Below are 23,381 nucleotides of genomic sequence, written 5' to 3' on the forward strand. Positions count from 1 at the left end.
CACGTCGGCGGTGCCCGCCTCCTTCCTCCTGACGCCGGTGCGAAGGGGGTGGGGCCACGCCTGCGTCCACGCCACCTGGGCCCGGGGCGGTTGCGGGGTCCTTTCTCCGTGCATGGGCTCGCCCGCGCGGCGTTGCTCTTCGGTGCCTGCGATGGAGGGCGTGCGTTGGGCCTTTTCGTGCGGCACCTGGCTGCCGAGCCGCGCCGAGTGGCTGCTGGCGGTGCGGTCGATCCAGCCCGAGGAGAAGGAACGCATCGGCCAGTTCGTCTTCGCCCGGGACGCCAAAGCAGCCATGGTACTACAGGTTTGGGGGGGGTGGAAGGGCCAGGGCAGCCGCCGCCGGGGGTCGTGGGCCTCGGGCCGGCCTATACGTGCGGGCCGGGCGGCCGGGCCTCGGCGAGGACAGCTCCTACCCCGTGGGGGCTGCGCGGCCGCGGGGGCGGTGATGCTGGGGGCGACGCCGCCGCCCGCCCCACGGCGAGGGGTCTGCATCATGCACGTCCGGGGTTGTCAGATCTTCATCTTACCTCCGCGCGGGTCGTGCACCTGCCGGTGCGATGCTCCAGTCTCCACATCCTGAGAAAGTCTGCGCGCGGTAGGCCCTCGGAATCCCTGATGGCCCCACTTTGTTTAGCTCTGCACGCCGCCCAGCTGGGGGAGGCCTAGGCCAGCCTCGAGGCCTCGGAGAGTGCGCCCAGGACGCGGGCAGGGGGGCGAGTCCCGAGAAGGGGTCCTGGGCCTGAGGGAGGGGGCCTGGGCTGCGGGGAGGGGGATGGGCCGAGTCCTGGCGAGGGGACCTGGGCTGCAGGGAGGGTTCCTGGACCGCGGGGAGGGGGCCCGGGCCGTGGGGAGGGGTGGGTCGAGCCCTGGGGAGGGGGCCCAGGGTCCCGGGTAGGGGTCCTGGGCCGCCAGGAGGAGGGCCGAGTGCCACGGGGAGGGGAGGCCGAGTCCCGGGGAGGAGGCCTGGGCTGCGGGGAGGGGTGGGTCGAGCCCCAGGGAAGGGGACTTGGGCTCCGGGGAGAGTTCCTGGATCGCGGGGAAGGGGCCCGGGCCGCGGGGAGTGGGGGCGAGTCCCGAGGAGGAGTCCTGGGCCGCGGAGACGGGGAGCTGAGCCCGGGGAGGGAACCTGGGTCGCGGGGAGGGATGGGCTGAGCCCCAGGGAGGGGACCTGGGCCGCGGGGATGTGGGTGGGCCCAGTCCCGAGGAGGGTTCCTGGCCCGCGAAGAGGGGGGACTGAGCCCCAGGAGGGGTCTTGGGCGGCGAGGAGGAGGGCCGAGTACTGGGGAGGGTTCCTGGACCGAAAAGAGAAGGCCCGGGCCGCGGGGAGGGGCCGTCTTAGGCATACCCCCGTACTGACTCTATACCTTGGGGAACGATGGTTTAAACGGAATTACTTATTTTAGTGATATATTTTTAAGCAACATATGGAAAATTGCATTTGGAAATTATCTCTTCTGTAGACAGCATTTTGAAATAGCTTGTAGTTACCATCATTTCAAAGACCGCCAGTTCTTGAAAATGCCTCTGTATGGAAACGCCTTTTCCTTTATAAGGTGGGCTAATTGATAATGTTTGGAAGGCATATTGGTGAATTTTTTTAAAACTTTTTTTATAATTTGTAAGAAACCGTAATGCAGAGCATTGTGAGTTTTAAAAATCATTGTTAGAATGGAAGGGGAAAATACTTGAAAGGTATTTTATAAAATATCATATATTTTGTTACTTCATATCTTTGGGTATTTTTGTGTGGTTTTAGTAATTTACTAATTAAAGACGTGGGACACTGGGAGAGGTATGAGGTATATGTGAAGTAAGTCATGCATTGCTAATTGTGTGTGTGTGTTGAGAGAGAGACAGAGAGAGAGAGACAGAGACAGAGAATGGGGGAGGGGCAGAGATAGGGAGAGGTAGACTCCCATGCTGTCAGCACAGAGCCCACCATGGGGCTTGATCTCACCAATCTTGAGATGATGACCTGAACTGAAATCAAGAGTCAGGCACATAACCTACTGAGCCACCCAGGTGTCCCTGACTTGCTAATTATTGAAGCTGAGTAATGTGTCTATAGGGTCTGCATGTACTTGGACATAGGCAGAAAGATGTAGGAACAACAGGGTGGTTCCTTGGGAGATTGTTTATAATAGCTAAACTAGAGCCAGCCTAAATGTCTGGTAATAGGGGAGTAGTCCATCAAGAGGAGGACCTTGAGAGTATGAAGTACTATGCTACAGTTAAAAGGGTACAGACCAGACCCATGTGTACAGACATGAAATAATTCCCAGCACTTGCACGTTATAAAGCTTATGGATGGTGCAGGCCCGCTTAGAGTAGGATCTCATATATGAGATAGATAGCAAAAGCATAGCTAAATGAACACATATTTATTTAGACACGTCGTGAAAAGACCAGAAGGGTGCCGAATCTTAACATTGGTTACTTGTTGACAGGAGAGACTTTGACCTTTTCTTCGAGCTTCTTAAGCATTGCTGAAATCTTAACGCAGTATGTTTAGTACTTCCGTACTTTTAAACACTTAAAAATGAATATATTTTAGAAACTACAAAAATGGACTTTGTTACAGGCAACGTACTTGAATCTTTAGTACACATCAATACATACTATGTGTTTTGCTTACTTAACAGGCCGGTCGTCTGATGATGAGGAAATTAGTTGCAGAGAAATTGAATATCCCTTGGAATAATATTCGTTTGCAGAGAACTGCAAAGGGAAAACCAGTTCTTGCGAAAGACTCCTTGAATCCTTACCCCAATTTCAACTTTAACATCTCTCATCAAGGGGACTATGCTGTGCTCGCTGCTGAACCTGAGCTACAAGTTGGAATTGATGTAATGAAGACTAGTTTTCCAGGTAATGTTGCATTTTTGCAGTGCACAAGTTACCAGTCTTGTGTTCTCAGTTCTTATCTGTCCGAAGACTCAGGCCAGGAGGTGTATTACAGATCTTTAAGTTTAGGAAAAATGTGCTCAGTAGTCAAAGGTGCTGTAGCTGAGAGAACATGTATCTGAAAAGGGTATATTTCCCTTTTTCTGTGAATATCAGCAAACGTCTGTGGAAAGGAAAGTTTCTCTGAATTGAGCACGCGTGTAATGCTTTGCCTAGAGGCAAAATGAAAATAACAAAGGTTTCCTTCTTGGATTATACCCTAGTTTGTTAAATAAGAATACATTTCAAACTGTTTTCGAAGATTGTTAACTTTTGTAAAGAATGGTTTTTCAGTAGCTTTTTGTATTATTTAAATAATGTTAAACCAAAATGAACTCCATGAACAGTCCGTTTCGAATGGCATTCTAGTTAGAAAACATAGTAATTATATTGTAAGAACTTCGTTTCATTCAGGTATTTTCCAGAATTTATGAGTAACTTGTTTTGCTTAAAAAAAAGAAAAAAACGAAAAAAAACAAACAAAAACATCTCCTTGGTGAAGTATACTATAGTCCTATAGTGGAGATGACCTGTATTTCTGGAATATTTTAATTACAGCTCTTTGCAGCACATTTTACATGAGCGAAAATTAAGAGCAAGCCATTATTAAAATATTTAAGTTGCTTATATTTTGCGTTAGGTATTGGTAATTGGTGACCGTAGGAACTGCTTATATTGACTGTGGGGTTGAGTATTCAGGCAGTTTTACTAGAGCACAGGTTCTCTTAACTGCTCTGTAGTTTTCATCACCTGTAACATTTAGTGAGCACTTACTATAAGCCGGCACGTTTTATTAAGTGCCTTATTTATATTGTCCATTTGAATTGTTCCAACCACCCCAGCATCGATACACTATTTTTATGAGAAGGTAAGTAACAGGCTAAGAAGAAAGGTGTTAATAAGAGAAAAACATTTTCCTAATTTCATGGTATAATTTCCTCATCTCCACACTATCTCCACCACAGTCTTTCCTTCTGTTGCCCTTACTCTGGAAGAGTTGTGTTAGCTTTATCCCCTGCCCCCATCTCTGCAGGGATGACTTCTTTACCGGTTAGCTGTCACCTCAGCCTTACTAGGGACACCTCTGTGAGCCAAAGTCATAGGTCGGTTCTTTTGTCGTGAGCCCTCCTAAAATATATTTCCTTCATTCCACTACATATCTCCGTTTATAATTATTTGTCAGGGTAATTGATGGTCTTTCTCTTGGTCCTTAGAGCCACATGAGAGCAGGAACTGTGAGCTATGTCCAAGGCTGGCTGCTGTCATATCTCTTAGCACCTGCCTAGTTCAGGTCATAACATCGTTAGCTCGCTCTTTGCCAGGTGCATGAAGAAGTACTCTGTGTCTTGGCCGGAGGCCTTCAGAGTGTGGCTGTGAGTCTCACTGCTCACAGTTGCTGTCGGGGTGTTCCTTTACCTCTCGTTGCCACCACCTGCTTTTTTCCTCGCCCACGCTGTTCTCAGATTTGCAAAGGAGGCTCTACTAGTGACAATGGAGATTCTTGGGCTAAAAATTCCTGGATAAACATCAAGGCATTACAAAAACATTTTCTTTTTAACGTTTATTTATTTTTGAGAGAGAGAGAACACGAGTGGGGAGGGGCCGACAGAGAGGGAGACACGGAATCTGAAGCAGTCTGCAGGCTCTGAGCCCAGCGTGGGTCTCAAACTCACGCACCACGAGATCATGACCTGAGCTGAAGTCGACGCTTAACCCACCGAGCCACCCAGGCATCCCAAGGCATTTTTTTTCTTAATGTCCTAAAATTGTTCACCACGTTTTGTGTGAATATGCACGTGTGTGTTTTTCCCAGGACAGCATCTGGTTTGCAGGAGCGTCACAGAGAGCTTGTTCGGAAAAGCCACTGCTAAAAAGGAGATGTGGCAAGCATGGGAATGAGCCCATGTGCTTTCATAGCTTCCTTTTGTCCTTATTCCAAAAGTCAGAAATTATTTGAGAGGCCACTGGTCCTTCGAATGCAGTGTGCACAATGACACAAGAATGGCTGGCCACTGGGGCTCACGGCCGCCTTGCAACTTTGCCTGTGAGATAGATTTTACTACCAGTTAGCTTCCTGGGGACAATATTGGCTGGTGGTCAATACTGGATAAATAAGGAACTACTAATTAAAATTTTTTAAAAAATGTTTTTATTTTTTTTTTGAGACAGAGAGAGACAGAGCATGAGTGGGGGAGGGGCAGAGAGAGAGGGAGACACAGAATCAGAAGCAGGCTCCAGGCTCTGAGCTGTCAGCACAGAGCCCGACATGGGGCTCGAACTCACAAACTGTGAGATCGTGACCTGAGCTGAAGTCAGGCACTTAACCAACTGAGCCACCCAGGCACCTTCACTAATTAAAACTTTTAATATTTAAAAAGTTACATGAGCAAAAACTGAAAATTCAGTTTCCTATTATATTTTATTAGGACACCTTCCCCACCATACACATACACCTTTTTTTATTGATCTTATTTGGCTAATCACAGTGTCCAGACCTTAACTCTTCTTTGCTTCATTGCCAAAAAGCTCTTGACATATCTCCTAACAGGGGAAGAGCGGTTTTCCGGTCACAGCGCTGGTTCTCAAGTGTGAATGGACAGTTTATCACTCAGTGAGAGAGGGAAGTAGACTTTTCTACTGCAATGGGGACTCATTTGAATTGCTCTGCTTATCAGAATAAGTGAAAGCCGAGCAAGGCACGTTCCCCAAGGTTGCTGAGTGATGGAGGGCACAACCCAGGCCGGCAGCAGAAGCGTAACTTTGTGGCGGACATTGTTACCAGATTGTCTTCCAGGTCGGAGTCAGCCGTTGGGGCATCCTTGGTGTATGGAAAAACTCCATTCCATTTTGTCTTCTGTTCCTGTCTGCAGGGAGGCATCATGTAGGAACTTGTTAGCCATTTCTGCTGGCTAAAAGTCCCTCCCTCTCCCAGGGCTCCCGTCGCCGCTGGTAGGGCACTAGGGAGTAACTGCCGGACCCAGGCAGCCTTGGAGCGGGGGGGGGGGGTCTTCTAGCCAGATGCCCACAGCTGGAGGGGGATGTGGCAGCTGCTGCTGTGTTCTCTGCTTCTTGGAGAGAAGAGCTGGTGCAGGGCTGGCCCTCAGGAAATAATCGTTTAGTTAATGTCCAGACAGGAGGGCTTGTAAAGTGCTGGGGACCCCAGGATGGGTAATGCGCCAGTGCAGCACATTTCTAACTCCTGGGGACAGGTGTTCTGTAGGTCCTCGTGATAATTTGCCGCCCCGGATTGGGAAATTGGTTTTTCCTTCATTTTCTAATTTTTATCTAGCATCAAAGCCTTTTGTGGTTAATGAGTATAAAAGAAAATACAGTTCTATGAGTTTTTTAGTTGTGTTCCCACCTTTACAAAACAAGACAGACACAGTATCAAAATTATTATTTAGATTTGGGAAAAGACCAAAATAAGTTTTTCCCATGATTTTACATTTTCAGGTTCCCATTTGTATTATAAACTTTGCTGGATAGTAATTGGCAGGACAAAATGACTCGATGTTTTGAGATTTGGTACTAATTTAATAGCTTAGAAATGACTTAAGGCACTGCTGTCTAGAACAGCTGCTACGTAAATTGAGCACAGTGAGTATAAAGTGCACGGTGGGACTATGAGGTAGGAGGGTGGTCTGGTCTTCCTGTGTCCTTCCACCTTACTGTTCCCCATGCAGCTGTAATAGCTTCCTGACTGCTTCCTGCTTTTGTGCTGTTGGTACAGTTCTCTGTACCGAGTGCAGTGGTCTTTAAAAATACCTACAGCAGTTTTCTCAAAACTCTTGGTTTGGTTCTTAATAAAATCCAGTCCCCTTCTCACAACCCTGTGTCCTTCTTGTTGGTACCTCTCTCTTCTTCTAGCTGCTGTCCTTGTCTTTCATTGCTTCGAGTAGCAAACTGCTCTGCGTCCTTGCAGAAACGCTGATCTTTTCTTCCTGTCCTCTCTTTTCCTGAGTACCTGAGACCTGGAGTGTGAGAGGTAGTCAGTTACTCCTTCAGTTTTTTTTTTAATGTGTATTTATTTTTGAAAGAGGGAGACTGAGAACGAACAGGGCAGGGGGAGAGAGAGAGAGAGTGAGACACAGAATCCAAAGCAGGCTTCAGACTCTGAGTTGTCAGCACGGAGCCCGATGCAGGGCTTGAACCCCTGAACCGTGAGATCATGACCTGAGCCGAAGTCAAATGCTCAACCGACTGAGCCACGGCACCAGCCAGTTCCTCCTTCGAAGAGACTTTTCTGACCACCGACTGGCCTTCTTTTCCTCTGTGTGGCCCTTCACATTTGTCCTGACAGCCTAACTCCTGGACTGTCGTCTGTCCTTCCTCATTAGATGAGGTTGGGGATTGTGGCTTCTTGCGGCTTTGCTCCAGCGCACCCCGTACTTAGCCGAGGGTGCAGCCACCTTGCAGGTGCTCCGTAAATATTTATCACATGTGCAAATGAGAGGAGTCCTAGGCTTGGCTAAATGTGTTCATTACAAATGAGAAAGTGAGAACACATCCGTGGTGGAAAACGTTACAAGAGAAACTGTCCTGGTCAGTGAGTTGTGGTTACACGCATTTCCTCCTGTTGAGTCGTCTTCCTCGCCCTCCTTTGCCTCCACTCCGCTCCCATCCAGGTCTCACCTGCTTGCTCCCGAGGTTACTTTCACAGTCTTTCCCGCGTCCGGGCTCCCGCTCTCCTGGACCCGCGTTCTGCAGGGGTGCTTACTGATCTCGTTTGTCTTCTTTCGGCCTGGACACATGGAAGCAGGTAGCTGAAATAAGTCACACTTCCTTCTGTACTCTGACCTCGTCCCTGGAAAACCAGGTCTTCCCAGCAGGGAATATCCCCTTCCCAGTTACAGGGTGGGGTTGGCTGTGGGGCACCTTCCTCTGTGCTGATGCTTCTATGTGTGTTAGAGCCTTGGATGTGTTATCTTACTTCGTCTTTTGATGCCTAGGACCAAGTGCTATTTTTATTTTAGAGACTAGAGTAAGACCCCGGCCCTAGGTGACAGCTAAAAAGTAGATCATGGAGGGGCGCCTGGGTGGCTCAGTCTGTTCAGCGTCCAACTACGGCTCAGGTCATGATCTCGCAGTTCGTGAGTTCAGGCCCTGTGTAGGGCTCTTTGCTGACAGCTCAGAGCCTGGAGTCTGTTTCAGATTCTTTGTCTCCCTCTCTTTCTGCCCCTCCCCTGTTCATGCTCTGTCTCTCTTTCAAAAATAAACATTAAAAAAAAAAAAAAAAAAGTAGAACATGGATTTGTACCCAGGATGCAAAGCCCACCTACGTAGTCTGTAATATGTGGCCTGTCTGTACTAGATTGTACTGATTCCTGTTTAAGGTTTTACAGGTGCAAAGTATGTGAAGCATTCTGCAGAATGGGGTTAAATGAACTTAAGGTTTTCATGGAGGAATTCATGTCTAAGAGTATGAAAAATACAGCGAGAGGGGAATGGCTTTACCATTTCCTACGAGTTTGTTAAGCATTGTAAACACAAGAATAGAAAACTGACAGTTAACAGTGAGAGCCTGGTGTCTACACAAAATAATAGTTCAGTGGGCAAAGATTATTGATTACATGGTGCATTATTCTCATCACTAGAGCAATAGCTTATTGACTACTCGAATTTATGATTTGTATAAACTGCTTATCAGTACTTTCTAATCATTGTATAAAACTTCTTTATATATTGTGGATATTAATAGTTTATTGACCAAATTTGTTGTATTTTGCCCATTGTATTATTATTTACCTTTTAAATTTAGTTATATTTTTGGCCATATGAATTATCTTTTGATTGATAAATTCTGAATTCTGTCTTATTTGGAAAAAATAATTAAATTGATATAAGATATTCTCTGCCCATAGGGTGGAGTCCACTAGATTTTGTTCTAAAATTGCAGTTTTAGGGGCATTTGGGTGGCTAAGTCAGTTGGGTGTCAGACTCTTGGTTTTGGCTGAGGTCATGATCTCAGGGTTTGTGGGTTTGAGCCCCGGGTCAGGCTCTGTGCTGACAGCATGGAGCCTGCTTGATTTGCTCTTGCTCTCTCTCTCTCTCTCTCTCTCTCTCTCTTCCCGTCTACCACTCATGCTATCTGTCTCTAAATAAACTTAAAAAATAAAATTACAATTTTATTTTTACGTTTAAATCTTTAATTCTTCTAGAATTTGTGTGTATATGATGATTTATATCCTAATGGCTAAACAGTTCTATCACCAAAGCTGGATAGTTGAAGGCCTAGACATGGACAATGCCTGGAATGATTGCGTACTTAACAAAGGTTAGCTCTGAGGTGGTGGTGGTTATATGCATAGAGTGGTGTGGGTTTTTTTTTGTTTTTTTTTTATGTTTTATTTACTATTTATTTTTGAGAGAGAGAGGGAGGCACAGAATCTGAAGCAGACTCCAGGCTTTGAGCTATCAGCACAGAGCTAATGTGGGCCTCGAGCTCGTGGACCGAGAGATCATAGCCTGAGCTGAAGTCGGACGCTTAACTGACTGAGCCACTCAGACGTCTGTACAGTGATGGTTTTAAAATGGTGGTCAGGATACTAAAATCAGCCAGGCTGCTCCTCAAAATGCAGATTCCTTGAAACCCCCCCAGACCTACTGGACCAGAATCTCTGAGAGCACAGCTGGTTTCTCAGGTGAATGTCAGTCGTATTAATGTTTGGGGATCCCTGTACTTGGTATAGTTTACAGATCCAGCAGTGACGAAGTCCGTAACCCGTCCCTTTTTTTAACGATGGAAGTCATGAGAAAGCCCTTAGATCCTTGTGTTACACTAGAGAACAAAGTTGGAGTTAGGTTTTCATGACGATTGCTAGAACACAGTGGAATTGTGTACTCTCTCAGACTTGTGGAGGCAGGATGCCTGTGAAGCTAGAAAGGTCAGAAGAAACCAAGTCCGCAGACGTGATCGGTTTCATAGTAAATCTTCTGTCAGAAACCAGGAAATACATTTGTGGCACATACGACGGACAGAGGTTAACACTGTTAACGTACGAACTGCTGAAGTAGCGACAGGAAAACTGCGCCGACATGGTGAATGCGCAGGGGATGCAGTGCCGCGCCTCGCAGAAGAGCAGTAACAGTGTGCACGACACCAGCGCCCCCATTTGTGAGGCACTGAGTACTTGGGGCCCTTTACACGTGTGTTCCGTAATCTCCCCCGCTCTGCTTTGTTGGAAGCTTTGGAACTACCGAGGTTGAAAGGACTGTCGGCACAGAGGCGACGGTGCCCGGACGTGAGCGTCTGACTCGCGGGCGCTGAAGCTGTCTGGAGTGTGGGTGCGTCTGCACACGTGACGTGCGTCGTGTGCCTGTGGCCTGGTTTCCGGGGCTCCAGAGCGGCCACTACGCACTCCTGTGTTAGACCCCAGAGGGCTGTGATGTCCTCAAGGCCACCCGTCAGAGTCGACAGGGCCGCGCTCCTCTGACGCTCTAGGGAGGACCCCTCGTTGCCTCTTCCTGGTTTCCTGGCCACCCTTGGCCGCCCTTGGCGTCTAGCTTGGCCACCTCGGTACCACCTGCATCTTCCTAGATTCTCTCTGTGCCTCAGTGTTTCTCCGTCACTGGATACAGGGCCTGTCCTAATCCACTGTGACCTCATCCTAATGTGATTCCATCTGCAGGCTACACCTGAGGTTCTGCGTGGCCATGAATTTTGGGAGATGCTGTTCAACCCAGTACGGTCCATCCTCCACCTTCCCCCATAAATGTATCTCTTCCCCACGTACAAAATAAATTCATCCCGTCCCAGCCTCTCCGAGCCTTAGCTTGTCCCAGCATTCACTCTGACTCCGGCATCTCTTCCGAATATCATCAGCTCCAAAGCTTCGACGTCTCATCATGTGGATGATCTAACTCAGGTACAGGTGAGGCTGGGTATGTTCCATGGCGGGACAGAATTCCTCTCTCTCCTGTGAACCTGTTAAGCTAGCAAAGAAACCATCCGCTTCTGTAACACCTTGGGGGAATAGGCGCAGGGTAGACTTTCCCATTTAAAGAGGGAAAACTGGGAAAGGGAGGCCTTGGGTCCCAAGCAGGTTGAAAAGCCAACAGGGCAAACTTTGTATGATTTCGAGGCCTGAGAATAGTCCGTGTCTCCTGCTCTGTTTCCTGGTCCTGGGGCCTCCCCCACCCTCAGGCCCCTCTACCTGCCTTCAGGGGGTCCTGCCCTCTTCCTGAAAGATTACACATTTGCAGCCCCTGAGTCCCGGTCTTGCTCTCCAGGCCTGTTTCTTGCCACATGTGTTGATAAGGGCATTTATATAGGCACTACGAGCTGCTGGGGTTCAGGACTGCCTGAGTGGGGGTGTCCAGCCCAGGTGCCCGCATCTCACTCTGTGCCCTCCTGCTCTAACAGAGCTCCTTTGTCAGGATTTGTGAAAGGCACCTGAGGACCTCATACATTGTTGCTTTATTCTGGGTTTGTGCCTCGGTAAATTCCCACACAAGTCCATCATCATTGTGCACATACTGGCTCAAAGTCTAGAATAGAAGTCTGTCCGTCCCCCGCTCCTGTGGAAGCAAGAATATATGTAATCCAAAAAATGGCACTACTAGAATTTCTAATTGGACTTTTGATTAAAAGCTAAATTTCACTATTTCAAAGCACACAGATGGACAGGGCTCAACCCCTCCCTAAAGTAACAGATCCCTTTTAAGGATGGTGAACACATTGGTGACATTGGGGGACAGATTGACGTAGGTGGGCTTTGAGGTTCTGCTACTAGTGGGATTTCTTTTTGTAGGTTGGCAATATCAGCTTGAGGTGTTTGTGTGAACTCTTTGTTGTGGGTTATCACTGAATGTTTAGTCAACCTACCAGTTGGTCTGTGGTCTCGATTAGTTGATCGTTATGAAGCTTAGTACCTAACACTGCTTTTCCTAAAGGCTAAGCAACAAGAGGGGTAATCTGGTTTCCGTAAAGGTGGTTAGTGGTTTTGTTTTTCAGTCACTTCATCTTCCTTACCTATCCCCTTCAGCATGTGGTGGGATGATTAAATCTGACTCAGGAAACATGAATACGTGATGGTATTATTAGGTGGTTTGCCAGATTATATGTTTGATAATTATGCTGCCTTCAGATCGTTTGAGGGACAAATGTACTGTTCTGGTATTTCCTACTGATTTCCTCCCCCGCCCCGAATTCCAATTTCCTAGGTAAACTACCTGGCAGAGGACTCACCCACTGTGTATTTCCACCATAGTGCCACACTGTGGTGCTCTTGTGCTTTGGCCAAATAATTAGAAAATCCTCTTTTCTTGCTGTCACATCTCTTACTTTGTGGAATGGATAAGATGCTCTCAAAAGTATATGAAAACGCCCTCATATTGGGTACTTTTTTAGCTGTGCATAATCAGTTTGTGATTGCTTTCAGTGATTGTGCTAGATTGCTTTTTATGTTCATCGTTTTCTTTTTATTAGCATGCATATTTTTTCTCTTGATTGCCCCATATTATGTAGTTAAAAAATTAGAGGGCTTTATCAGTTCGTTTTTTATTAGCATGCATATTTAATCTTTTTTGTCTTGATTGCCCCATCTTATTCAGTTAAAAAATTAGAGGGTTTTTTGAAGGTTATGAAGAAACCAACAAACAAAATGACATTATAGATGACAATAGGCATATATTTTTAACTATGGCATTTGGGGCAGTGTTCCATTAAAGCTACAGTTCTCAAAATATACAGTGTAGTCTCCAAATCAAGGTAGCTGTTTTCCCCACTGTTAGTGTTTGCACTGTGCCAGAACGTGTTCAAGAGGAAGCAGTTGATGATTTACCTAGATACAGTGCTCCCCGTGTTTAAATTCTCCAGATTTATTGTCACTTTCGAGTGTCATATCTCAAGCCACGCCATGTGCTAGTGCTGCTTGCTTTCTAAGGAGACTGTGTTTAGTAAGGGCCTTGAGGGAGGTGTTGGGAGAGTGAAGCACGGGACCATCAGAGGGATCCCCCTCCCCTGGGACCCCAAGATCAGCTAATATTTCAGTGCTGTTACGTGAAATGACTTGATAGGTCTGCTGGGCTGCTTTTAGGAAGTAACAGTATTTTAGCAATGTGAACAACACAAACAGTGAACACTAATTGAACTTGTAAACTATTGAAATGTATTTTTCTCGAGAACAGAGTGCCAAGGAGAAGATAGTTGGATTAAATGAGTCTGTTGAACTTGAAAGTAAATGAGAGTCTTTGTCTTGATCTGTAAAGGACCACATCACTCCCCACAGGATCATCAGAAGTATCTCCTGGCTAAGGAGGACACTCTTAAGTCTGCTGAAGTGGGAATGGTGGGGGATCGTGAACAGTTCTGTGGAGGAACTGATTTTTGATACTTTTACCCTTGAGATCACTATGGGAACGATACTTGGTTGCTGTAGGACCTGCTGTAAGCTCCCTGTGGAGACGCAGTCCATAGCATTCCGGTGTGCAGTACTGGGGAGTTTCTAGAGTGAAGTTAGCGGTGCAATGCCAATAACGCGTGAAGCACGGGGATTCAACCTGTGGTCTCCAGACAGGCGTCTAACACCCACAGAGCGTGTGCTGGTGGCCGTCACTGGAGGACTTGTAGCTAGTGGGAATGTCGGATTTTAGAGCTGGGTGTTCTAGAACTGTGAGTCGGAGTTAACACAGTCTGCAAGGGCACGGCCACGAAGAGGAGGCCATGCTCCTCGAGGGACTATAGTCGTGAACTAAGGACACGGGACAGCAGGGCATGGGGCAGTAATGGACCAAATGATGGTTCATTTCGTTTATCCATGTGGTGAACGTTTGTGGGCCTTCTGCCCAGGGCCAGGCTCTGATGGGCTCTCCAGGCTGGCCATGTGGGAGGCCAGGCACCATGACTGACCCATGTGTGACCATTAGTTCTGTACACATTTGTGTAGTATTTACAGTTGACATATTTGCAGAATCAATAAACAAATACAGAAACATCCTGTCTAGTGGTAACGATAGATAAGCACATAGTTCTGTTTTGGAAAAATATGGGAGACACATCTTGTATTTTTAATTTGTGTCTCAGCTCTCAATTCTGAGAATCAGATTCCTTGAATTATTTATTATTTATGTTCAGAATGCTCTGTGATATTTTATTGTCTGTGGAACAGAGGGTCTAGGGGTGTATCTCAATTTTTTTGAAAAAAAGCTTATTTCACAGTGGCATCCCTGAAAAGGCAGAAATTAGCATCTGTTTTCATTTGGAAAAGTCAAATGAGAAAACATGTTCGGAAACCATTCCTGTGAAGGAAAGAAGTGTAAAGTAGTTTTCCAAAGTGGTCACTTAGAAAAAACCAAGAACAGGAGTGCCTGGATGGCTCCGTCTGTTGAACGTCCGACTCTTGATTTCAGCTCAGAACATGATCTCCCAGGTGTGAGATCCAGCCCCGCGTCAGGCTCTGTGCTGACAGCACAGAGCCTGCTTTGGTTGGGATTCTCTTTCCCTCTCTCTACCTCTCTGCCCGTCTCCTCTTGGGCTTTCTTTCTCCCAAAATAAAACTTTAAAAACAAACCCTCGGGGCACCTGGGTGGCTCGGTCAGTTAAAGGTCTGACTTCACCTCAGGTCACGATCTCTCGCTCCATAAGTTCGAGCCCCAAGTCAGGCTCTGCGCTGACCGCTCAGAGCCTGGAGTCTGCTTCGGATTCTGTGTCTCCTTCTCTTTCTGCCCCTCCACCTCTCATGCTCTGTCTCTGTCTCTGTATCTCTCTCTCTCAAAAATAAATAAACATTAAAAAAAATTAAAAAAATAAACCCTCAGCTTTCTAGCAGTTCTCAAAAACTTACAGTAAAGGAATTGCTTTTTTTTCCTGTCCTATAGCAAAGTAAAAAATGTAAACCCCAGAGGAATATACCTCTTTTTTAAGAGTGTTTGTTGTAGATTTCTGATACTTGACCACATCTAGTTCTTTTCCTCCATGTTATTTAGAATTTATACCACATTTGGCTGGTAAATTGTATCAGATTTTCGGAAGGCATCTATCAATACAACTGTGTGTTGTTTTTTTCCCATTGTTATTTAATCACAGAATTTCACTATTTCTATAACTACCCTTGTGTTCCTGGGCTAACCCCTGCTTGTCACTGTCTATTTTTAATTGTGTATTTCTTCAATTGACAGGTCGTGGTTCAATTCCAGAATTCTTTCATATTATGAAAAGAAAGTTTACCAACAAAGAATGGGAAACCATCAGAAGCTTTAACGATGAATGGACTCAACTGGATATGTTTTATAGGAATTGGGTATAATTTCTTTCTAATTTTGAGAGTTAAAAGCCCACGATGACTCATTGTCTTTACTAAAAATCGGCATCAAAGTCCTTTGGTTACTAGGGGAGTTCCTACAGTGTTTAAAATAAATGGGTGATTGTTGGGAACTTTGTGATTTTTTTTTTTTTTTTTTTTTGAGGCATAATTAAATCTTAATGACAGTTAAGAAAATGAAGTGTATATTCAGTGGTCAGTTAGAAGGTACTTGCTCTTAAAGCTCAAACAAGACATTTCTCACAATGTTTAATGTTTTCTTTTTCAAAGGAACTCGTACACACGAGGCCTTATTTAGCAAACACTACTGTAATATTCACTATATGCCAGAAAACATGCCCTTCGTGAGTTGGTTAATTTTAATGATCACGACAGGGCTGTGAGGGAGGTGCTGCTACACCCAGAGCAGAGGCCCAGGGGATCAGATGATTGACCGTGTGATCCCATGTCTGGTTTGTGTCTGTGCTAGTGCAGGGGTAAAAGTAATGATGACAACTTGGAGTCATCATGTAGCATAGAGCTAACAGTCCAGATGTGTGGGGCCTGTAGAGTTGATGGAGATTTTACCCGCTAAATGCTCTGCTAAGAGAAAATTGTTCTGTATTTTAGGCCCTGAAAGAAAGCTTCATAAAAGCCCTTGGTGTTGGCCTAGGATTTGAATTGCAACGGCTTGAATTTGATATATCCCCATTAAATCTTGATATAGGCCAAGTTTATAAAGAAACACGTTTGTTCCTAGATGGGGAAGAAGAAAAAGAATGGGCATTTGAGGTAAAAAACTTATCACTTGCTGTAAGAATTTCTTTATTTTGTGCATGTCTGTGAGATTAATTAGGGGAGGCTACTCGATGAAAGTGGGCATGACAGGAAGCATTGTTGGTGCCCTGCAGGGGTGGGTCAGGGACCCTGGTTGTGAGCGCAGTGTCCTGCAGGGGAGGTCAGGGACCCCAGGTGTGAGCTCGGTGTCCTGCAGGGGAGGTCAGGGACCCCAGGTGTGAGCGCGGTGCCCTGCCGGGGGTGGTCAGGGACCCCAGGTGTGAGCGTGGTGCCCTGTGGGGGGCGGGGGGGGGGGTCAGGGACCCTGGGTGTGAGCTTGGTGTCCTGCAGAGGAGGGTCAGGGACCCCGGGTGTGAGTGCGGTGCCCTACAGGGGGGCATCAGGGACCCCGGATGTGAGCGTGGTGCCCTGCAGGGGGGGTCAGGGACCCTGGGTGTGAGCTTGGTGCCCTGCAGGGGGGCATCAGGGACCCCGGGTGTGAGCACGGTGCCCTGCAGGGGGGCGTCAGGGACCCCGGGTGTGAGCGTGGTGCCCTACAGGGGGGCATCAGGGACCCCGGATGTGAGCGTGGTGCCCTGCAGGGGGGGTCAGGGACCCTGGGTGTGAGCTTGGTGCCCTGCAGGGGGGCATCAGGGACCCCGGGTGTGAGCACGGTGCCCTGCAGGGGGGCGTCAGGGACCCCGGGTGTGAGTGCGGTGCCCTACAGGGGGGCATCAGGGACCCCGGATGTGAGCGTGGTGCCCTGCAGGGGGGCATCAGGGACCCCGGGTGTGAGCACGGTGCCCTGCAGGGGGGCGTCAGGGACCTTGGGTGTGAGCGTGGTGCCCTACAGGGGGGCATCAGGGACCCCGGATGTGAGCGTGGTGCCCTGCAGGGGGGGTCAGGGACCCTGGGTGTGAGCTTGGTGCCCTGCAGGGGGGCATCAGGGACCCCGGGTGTGAGCACGGTGCCCTGCAGGGGGGCGTCAGGGACCCCGGGTGTGAGTGCGGTGCCCTACAGGGGGGCATCAGGGACCCCGGATGTGAGCGTGGTGCCCTGTGGGGGGGGTCAGGGACCCTGGGTGTGAGCTTGGTGCCCTGCAGGGGGGCATCAGGGACCCCGGGTGTGAGCACGGTGCCCTGCAGGGGGGCGTCAGGGACCTTGGGTGTGAGCACGGTGCCCTACAGGGGGGCATCAGGGACCCCGGGTATGAGCGTGGTGCCCTGTGGGGGGGGTCAGGGACCCTGGGTGTGAGCTTGGTGCCCTGCAGGGGGGCATCAGGGACCCCGGGTGTGAGCACGGTGCCCTGCAGGGGGGCGTCAGGGACCCCGGGTGTGAGTGCGGTGCCCTACAGGGGGGCATCAGGGACCCCGGATGTGAGCGTGGTGCCCTGCAGGGGGGGTCAGGGACCCTGGGTGTGAGCTTGGTGCCCTGCAGGGGGGCATCAGGGACCCCGGGTGTGAGCACGGTGCCCTGCAGGGGGGCGTCAGGGACCTTGGGTGTGAGCACGGTGCCCTACAGGGGGGCATCAGGGACCCCGGGTATGAGCGTGGTGCCCTGTGGGGGGGGTCAGGGACCCTGGGTGTGAGCTCGGTGTCCTGCAGAGGAGGGTCAGGATAAAATATTCTTGCTCCCTTTTGTTTTGTCAGAGATTATAGGGAAATTCTGGTATTTACAATAATTTTATGGATAAAATTTATAAAGTTAAGAAAATCTTGAAAATTTAGAAAGTCTTGGAAGTTAAACTTCAGTCTTCAGTTCAGTAGCATTGAATGAACTCGTGTCAGTAGTAAGTTGCTAGTTTCATTTCCTTTTTCACCTGATTCTTACTCGTGCACTGTTCTTGGCAAGAAGGATTTAGTGCAGAGCTCACCACACAGGGCTTCTGTTCTCATGTGGGTTCAGTGAGTTGTATCTGCCGCGTCAGATGCCGTATTTACCTGTTGCTGATGAGGTCTGAGTAGAGAGGACGAAGCTTTATGGTGAAATCAGTCTCACTGAATTGTGGCTGATGATGAGATAATGTGAGTGATGAGCGGGGCATCCTGGCATTCTAGTGGACGGCCCACAGTTCCCTCTGATGTTCCCCTCAGGTACGGACACCACAGAGCCCATGATCTGAGAGATTGTCCCAAAGTAGTGACAGCTGAAACCTGTCTGCATTTACGATGCTCATGCCGTCAGCATATTCGGTGTGAGCAGTGGAAGACCATATATCAACAAGCGTAATTTTGTTCATAAAATGGATATCGTGGGCTTGTTTTTAGTTAAATCTTCGGACATTTAGCTGGTTATATTTTTTCTTCTTTTAACATACCTGTCCTTACTGGATTTCTTTTTTTCTTTTCCGCTCATTTGGTATGAAGATATGAAGAAGATACTATTTCTGATTATAGTTTCCATTTCAAATGATACCTTATGAAGGGATGTCTTAGGTGTCTTTTCTTTGAAAATTTTAATAGTTTTGGAGGTTTTAATTTTCCTTTTTTTAAGTTTATTTATTTTGCGAGAGAGTATGGGAGGGGAAGAGAGAGAGTCCCAAGCAGTCTCCGTGCTGCCAACGCAGAGCCTGACACGGGCAGGGTTCAATCCCATGAACCATGAGATCATGACATGAGCCTAGATCAAGAGTCAGATGCTTAACCGATGAACCACCCAGTGCCTCTATGGTTTTTAGTAGTTGGGAATTGAGGTAACTGCCTCGATATCTATTCTAAACCCCCTTCCCTGTTGCTTCAGACATAGGGGAAAACAGAAAACAGTAAACAGTGTGTTTGTTAAGTCTTAGCTATGAATTTCCACTGAGTTTCCAGGGGCTGTACTATTTAGTTACCTGAATGCTTATAAACCAGTGTTGCAGTCTGATTTTTTACATATATACTTCAAACGTCACCTGTGAGGGCTGCTGAGGACCCAGATGTGCTTCTAGATACAATAATCCATCTTGTTATCAAGACATGACAGCTGGAAGCAGTAGTTGATCCTGGATGAGCTCTGGTTTTGGAAGGGGGAAATGCTGTGAGGACATTACTGGATTAATTCACAAAAATTGGATTATAGGTAGTCAATTTAAGTATTCTTTAAATGTCAGTTTACTGAAGCTATTAGCTAGTGTGGTTGTATAAGAGAATATCCCTATTAGCAAATACATATTGAAGTATTTACAAGTCAGGGGCCACGATCTGTGTGACTTCTTAAATGGTTCAAGGGAGGCAAGGGAATATATGTGTGTCGTGTGTGTAGAGAGACAGGGACACTGAGATTTAAAAATGGAAACCAAAGTGTATCTGAGTTTGCACTTTCAGTAATATGTTATCCACTACCTTTTATTTTTCAGGAAAGCAAGATAGATGAGCACCATTTTGTGGCAGTCGCTCTGAGAAAACCGGACGGATCTAGACGTCAGGGGGTGAGATTTTAAGATTTCTCTTACTTCTTTCTAAAAAGCATGAATCCTTGTTGAATGTGTTCTTTATTGAATAGAAGCAGTCATTGGGTTTATATCCTGTTAGAGTTGTGTGTTTGTTTTTTAAGATCATAGATTGAGAAGAGTTTTACATGATCAAATCTTTAAGATCCTGGAATTTCACAGTAATTTTTATAAAGCATGTTATCTATTTTTTCACATTCGTGAATATTACAAAGAAAAAATGTCTCCAGTATTGTCCTAGTCTTATATGTTGGTAGAAATTCAAGATAATCACTGTCCCAGGCATCTTACCAGTGGTTTCTTCCCCATGAACTGGAGCTGGGTTGAATGTAAAGGTTCAGTGGAGGGTGTTGCGTGATGGCATTATCTGTCGGATGGAACCCCTCCACCTTCTGTAGTAATCCCCCAAATGATTCCCAAAGTGACAGGGCCAAACACGTGTGAGGCCCTGTGTCACGCTGCTATGGGACACTGGTCTCTGTTCTTCCTGCCACAGTCTGTTCTTTCTTCTGTGCTGAGTTGTTGAGTGAAGAAAGTGAAACAAACCAAAACACCCTTCAGGTCAAGGGCCCTCAGCGTCCATGTACACAGTTGTGATTCTGCGGGAATATATTTGTAAGGAATCCTGGTCATGTTGTAATAATTGGAGCTATATGCGTGTCCTTCTTTCTCAGGAATCCACGTGAGACACTAGCGTGATCGGTAGATATGTGTCGTTACTGCTGGAAAATAGCTCGATGCACAGACAGTACTCTTGATAAATTTATCAAAGGATTAAAAGTCTTCTTAGATACTTTAATTACAAGGGGACAGTATGTTAAAATTGACCCCTCTTATCTGAAGATATTCTGGCCTTGATTACTTGTCCTCGTGTGATTTAGTCTCAGCTTTACACTCTGCAACTCTCTTGTTTGTATAGAGCTTTATACTTGTGTCAGTTGTGGACACGTGCTGCCTCCTTGTTGTGGCACTGCAGGGAGCCTGACAGGCCCCTGACCTGGCGGCTGGCTTCCAGGCCCGCGTCCGCCATTTAACCTGTTGTGAGAGGTGGCACCAATGTTGAAGAAGGTCCACCCTGGGCTGAGTTGCGAACAAGGGCTGTATCTGAGAATATAAGATGTAGTTTCAGGTTAGTGTTGAGGGAATCATTTCCTGTAGAAGTGTTGCGTCTCTTGTGTGGTCATGGGAATTTTGTCACATCTGTCCCTTAGAGTGTTCCTCACAAGTTTGCATTGTGGTTCTCTATCAGAAAAACCTACCTGCTTATGAAAAGTTACATATTTTGGGGATACTTTTAACTCATCTTTTGGGATCCTTTTAACTCCTCTATGAGAATTTTTGGATGTGTGGCTTAGAAATCTACATTTTAAACACATACCACAGGTTAGGCACCAAGAAGGTTCAAGAATTAGGTTCTTTTAACTTGTTATACTGACAACAGTAACATAAGGAGTAATTGAAGTTACCTAGAAATCCTGCTGTGTTGCAGTTCAATATTACTGACATGAATAATTTGGTCTTATTTCCCATTTCCCTAATTATGAAATTGATCATAAGATTCACATGCAGTAAAACAGTGGGGTAATCTCTTTTTTTCCCTTTTAGGTTCCAGCTCAAGATGATTCTAAACCAACTCCAAGGCAGTTTAGTGTCCTCACTTTTAATGATTTAATATCATCTGCTGTTCCTATGACCCCTGAAGATCCTTCGTTTTGGGACTGTTTTTGTTTCACAGAAGAAATTCCAATACGGAATGGTACAAAATCATGATATGATTCCCCAAGTAACAAAGGAAAATGAAAACTGTTTGTAATCTTCTGTATTCACTAAAACAATAAATGCCTGATAGTATCCAATTTTATTTCAAAAACCCGTTTTTATAAAAGCAAACCACTTTTCCTATTAAAAACACCAGGTTCTCAGTTCAAGCTAATTCCCTAGAACACACGTTTACCTCCTTTCCCAAATCGTACTGGATTGACAAAAGGAGTAGAAAAAGGAGCAGAATCTTACAGTGATAGGTGCTCATTGTAGAACAAAGTAGAAAATCGAATATGGAGAAAGGGAATATGTAAATTTTTATGCTTCAGAGATAGTGATTCCTAAAACCTGAAGTTTCTTTCCAGACCCTTTTCTTGGCAAATGAATCCCTATTAATCCACTTTTTTTTTTTCATGGAAACATAGTGTTTTGTAATTTTTTTATTGGCTTAACTGTATATCTCCTGTTCATTAGTCTGCATCTGTGGCTTAACTGGCGCTGAAGTCGTGACCAGAGGTAACAATATCCAAGTAACCCCGGGGCATTTGTCATCTGAATTGGCACACGGTTCCAAGGTGCCTGTAACCTCAGCCTCGGGTTATCGGTTCTGCCTGGGGCTCCTGTCCCTCATGGAGAGAGCTGCTCCCGTAACGTGAGCCTCACATCTTCATAGGATTGGGTCTAAAAAGCAGGGAAGGCCATTTCTCCTCTCGGTCTCATTGTCATCCGTGAAGAGAACTTCCCAACAGACCCCACAATGTTTCCCCCCAGCTTCTCTTGACTCAGATCGGACCCCTGATGTTAATGGCCTCTGTGGGGAGTAGACCTGCGGTAGGGAGCCCGGCGAAGGTGGGGACGTGGCATCGAAGGCGCCCGGCCACCTGCCATCACAGGGAACGTCTGGTTTGCATCATGTGCACCCCTTCCCGTGCTGGACGTTGTGTCCATGTGCGCTGTTTACTATGAACACTGGTGTAGTGAGTGTCCTTGTGACCACATGTTGAGGAACATGCTTCTCGTCCTTAAGAGCATTTCTGGAAGTGGTTCACAAGGCTTAAACAGTTCTAGAACTTTGAGAAGAAAAGGCCGTGTGGTTTCCACTTCCAGCTAATGTCACATGTGAGACCACCCCTCCGCGCCCCCCCCCCCCTCGTTCTCCCTGGTCAGCTGGACAAACTCTCTGTTTTTTTCATTTGATCTTTGCCAATATAAGTGAGAAATGGTGTCTTGTTTTTAAATTTGTATTTTATTACAAATGAGATTGATACATTATTGTTGTTATTAGCTGTGTTTATTCCTTCCTTCTGAACCAGTTGTTCATAATCTTTGCCTGTTTTAATTCAGTGAATTAGCACTTAAAGTGGGAACAAAATCTAGAATATGCCAAGACCATCATGTCGATGACAGAATCTGTTACACAGCTGTAGTGCATGTCTTGGGGACTTTAAGTCTTGTTATTGTGGGATATCAAGAAGTGAAAGAATTCTATTGTTTTTGTTACTAAAATTAATAATTGTGTGTAAATTGCATAAAATTAGATAATTTGCTTAGTAAAAAACACAACTGGAATGTTTTGTAATTTTTTATTTTATGAAGCATGCCCGAATACTCCAAGCAGAGCAAATAATGTGTTTTTAAAAGATCAAGTAACATATCAAATAGGAAACCTTGTTGTCCCTTAGCATGAATGTAATAGTGATATGAAAACCTGTCATCTGTCTTGTCATGATAATAAAGCAAATAACGTCAGTGAATTTTTATGAGCCAGGCACTGCGCTAGATTTCATGTTTTGTTTTTCTGTTTCTTAAAGTTACACATGGTTTACAGAGTCTAAAGAATCTATAGGCTCGTTTTTCTGAGTGAGAAATACCACCCCTTGACCTCATTCTTCCATTTCCTATCCCCCAGAGCAAGCTCTTTTTGTTATCTATTACCATATCTTTGAATAACGTGCTTCTGTTTTACTTGATTTTGCAATCATGGGCATTCTTTTAATTTCTAGTTTCAAAAGCTTGTTCTGTTTCCAGTCCATTATATATCCCCTTCCTGCCCCCTCTTCCCAGTATAATCATGTGATTCAGTGCTTACACTGTTGACTGATTTAGAACCTTTACATTTTATTAATATGTAAAGCTGTGCCCAGGGATCGATGGCTGTTCTTGCCCTAGATGGCAGTTTTCTTTCCTTGACGATTGACTTTGTTTGCATAGGGTTGTATGCACTTTTTGCT

General features: G+C 46.2%; 1 protein-coding gene across 1 annotated transcript; it reads left to right on the forward strand.

Moving 5' to 3' along the window:
* Positions 1–48: 48 nt before the first annotated feature.
* Positions 49–22,913, forward strand: AASDHPPT (aminoadipate-semialdehyde dehydrogenase-phosphopantetheinyl transferase). Its single transcript, XM_042957481.1, has 6 exons — positions 49–295; positions 2,643–2,868; positions 15,061–15,182; positions 15,813–15,974; positions 19,297–19,368; positions 20,995–22,913. The coding sequence occupies exons 1-6, from the start codon at positions 113–115 to the stop codon at positions 21,157–21,159; spliced, it is 930 nt and encodes a 309-aa protein (XP_042813415.1). The 5' UTR covers positions 49–112; the 3' UTR covers positions 21,160–22,913.
* The last annotated feature ends 468 nt before the right edge of the window (positions 22,914–23,381 follow it).

This window comes from Panthera tigris, chromosome D1 (genome assembly GCF_018350195.1).
Source record: "Panthera tigris isolate Pti1 chromosome D1, P.tigris_Pti1_mat1.1, whole genome shotgun sequence".
In the NCBI taxonomy this organism is placed as follows: domain Eukaryota; kingdom Metazoa; phylum Chordata; class Mammalia; order Carnivora; family Felidae; genus Panthera; species Panthera tigris.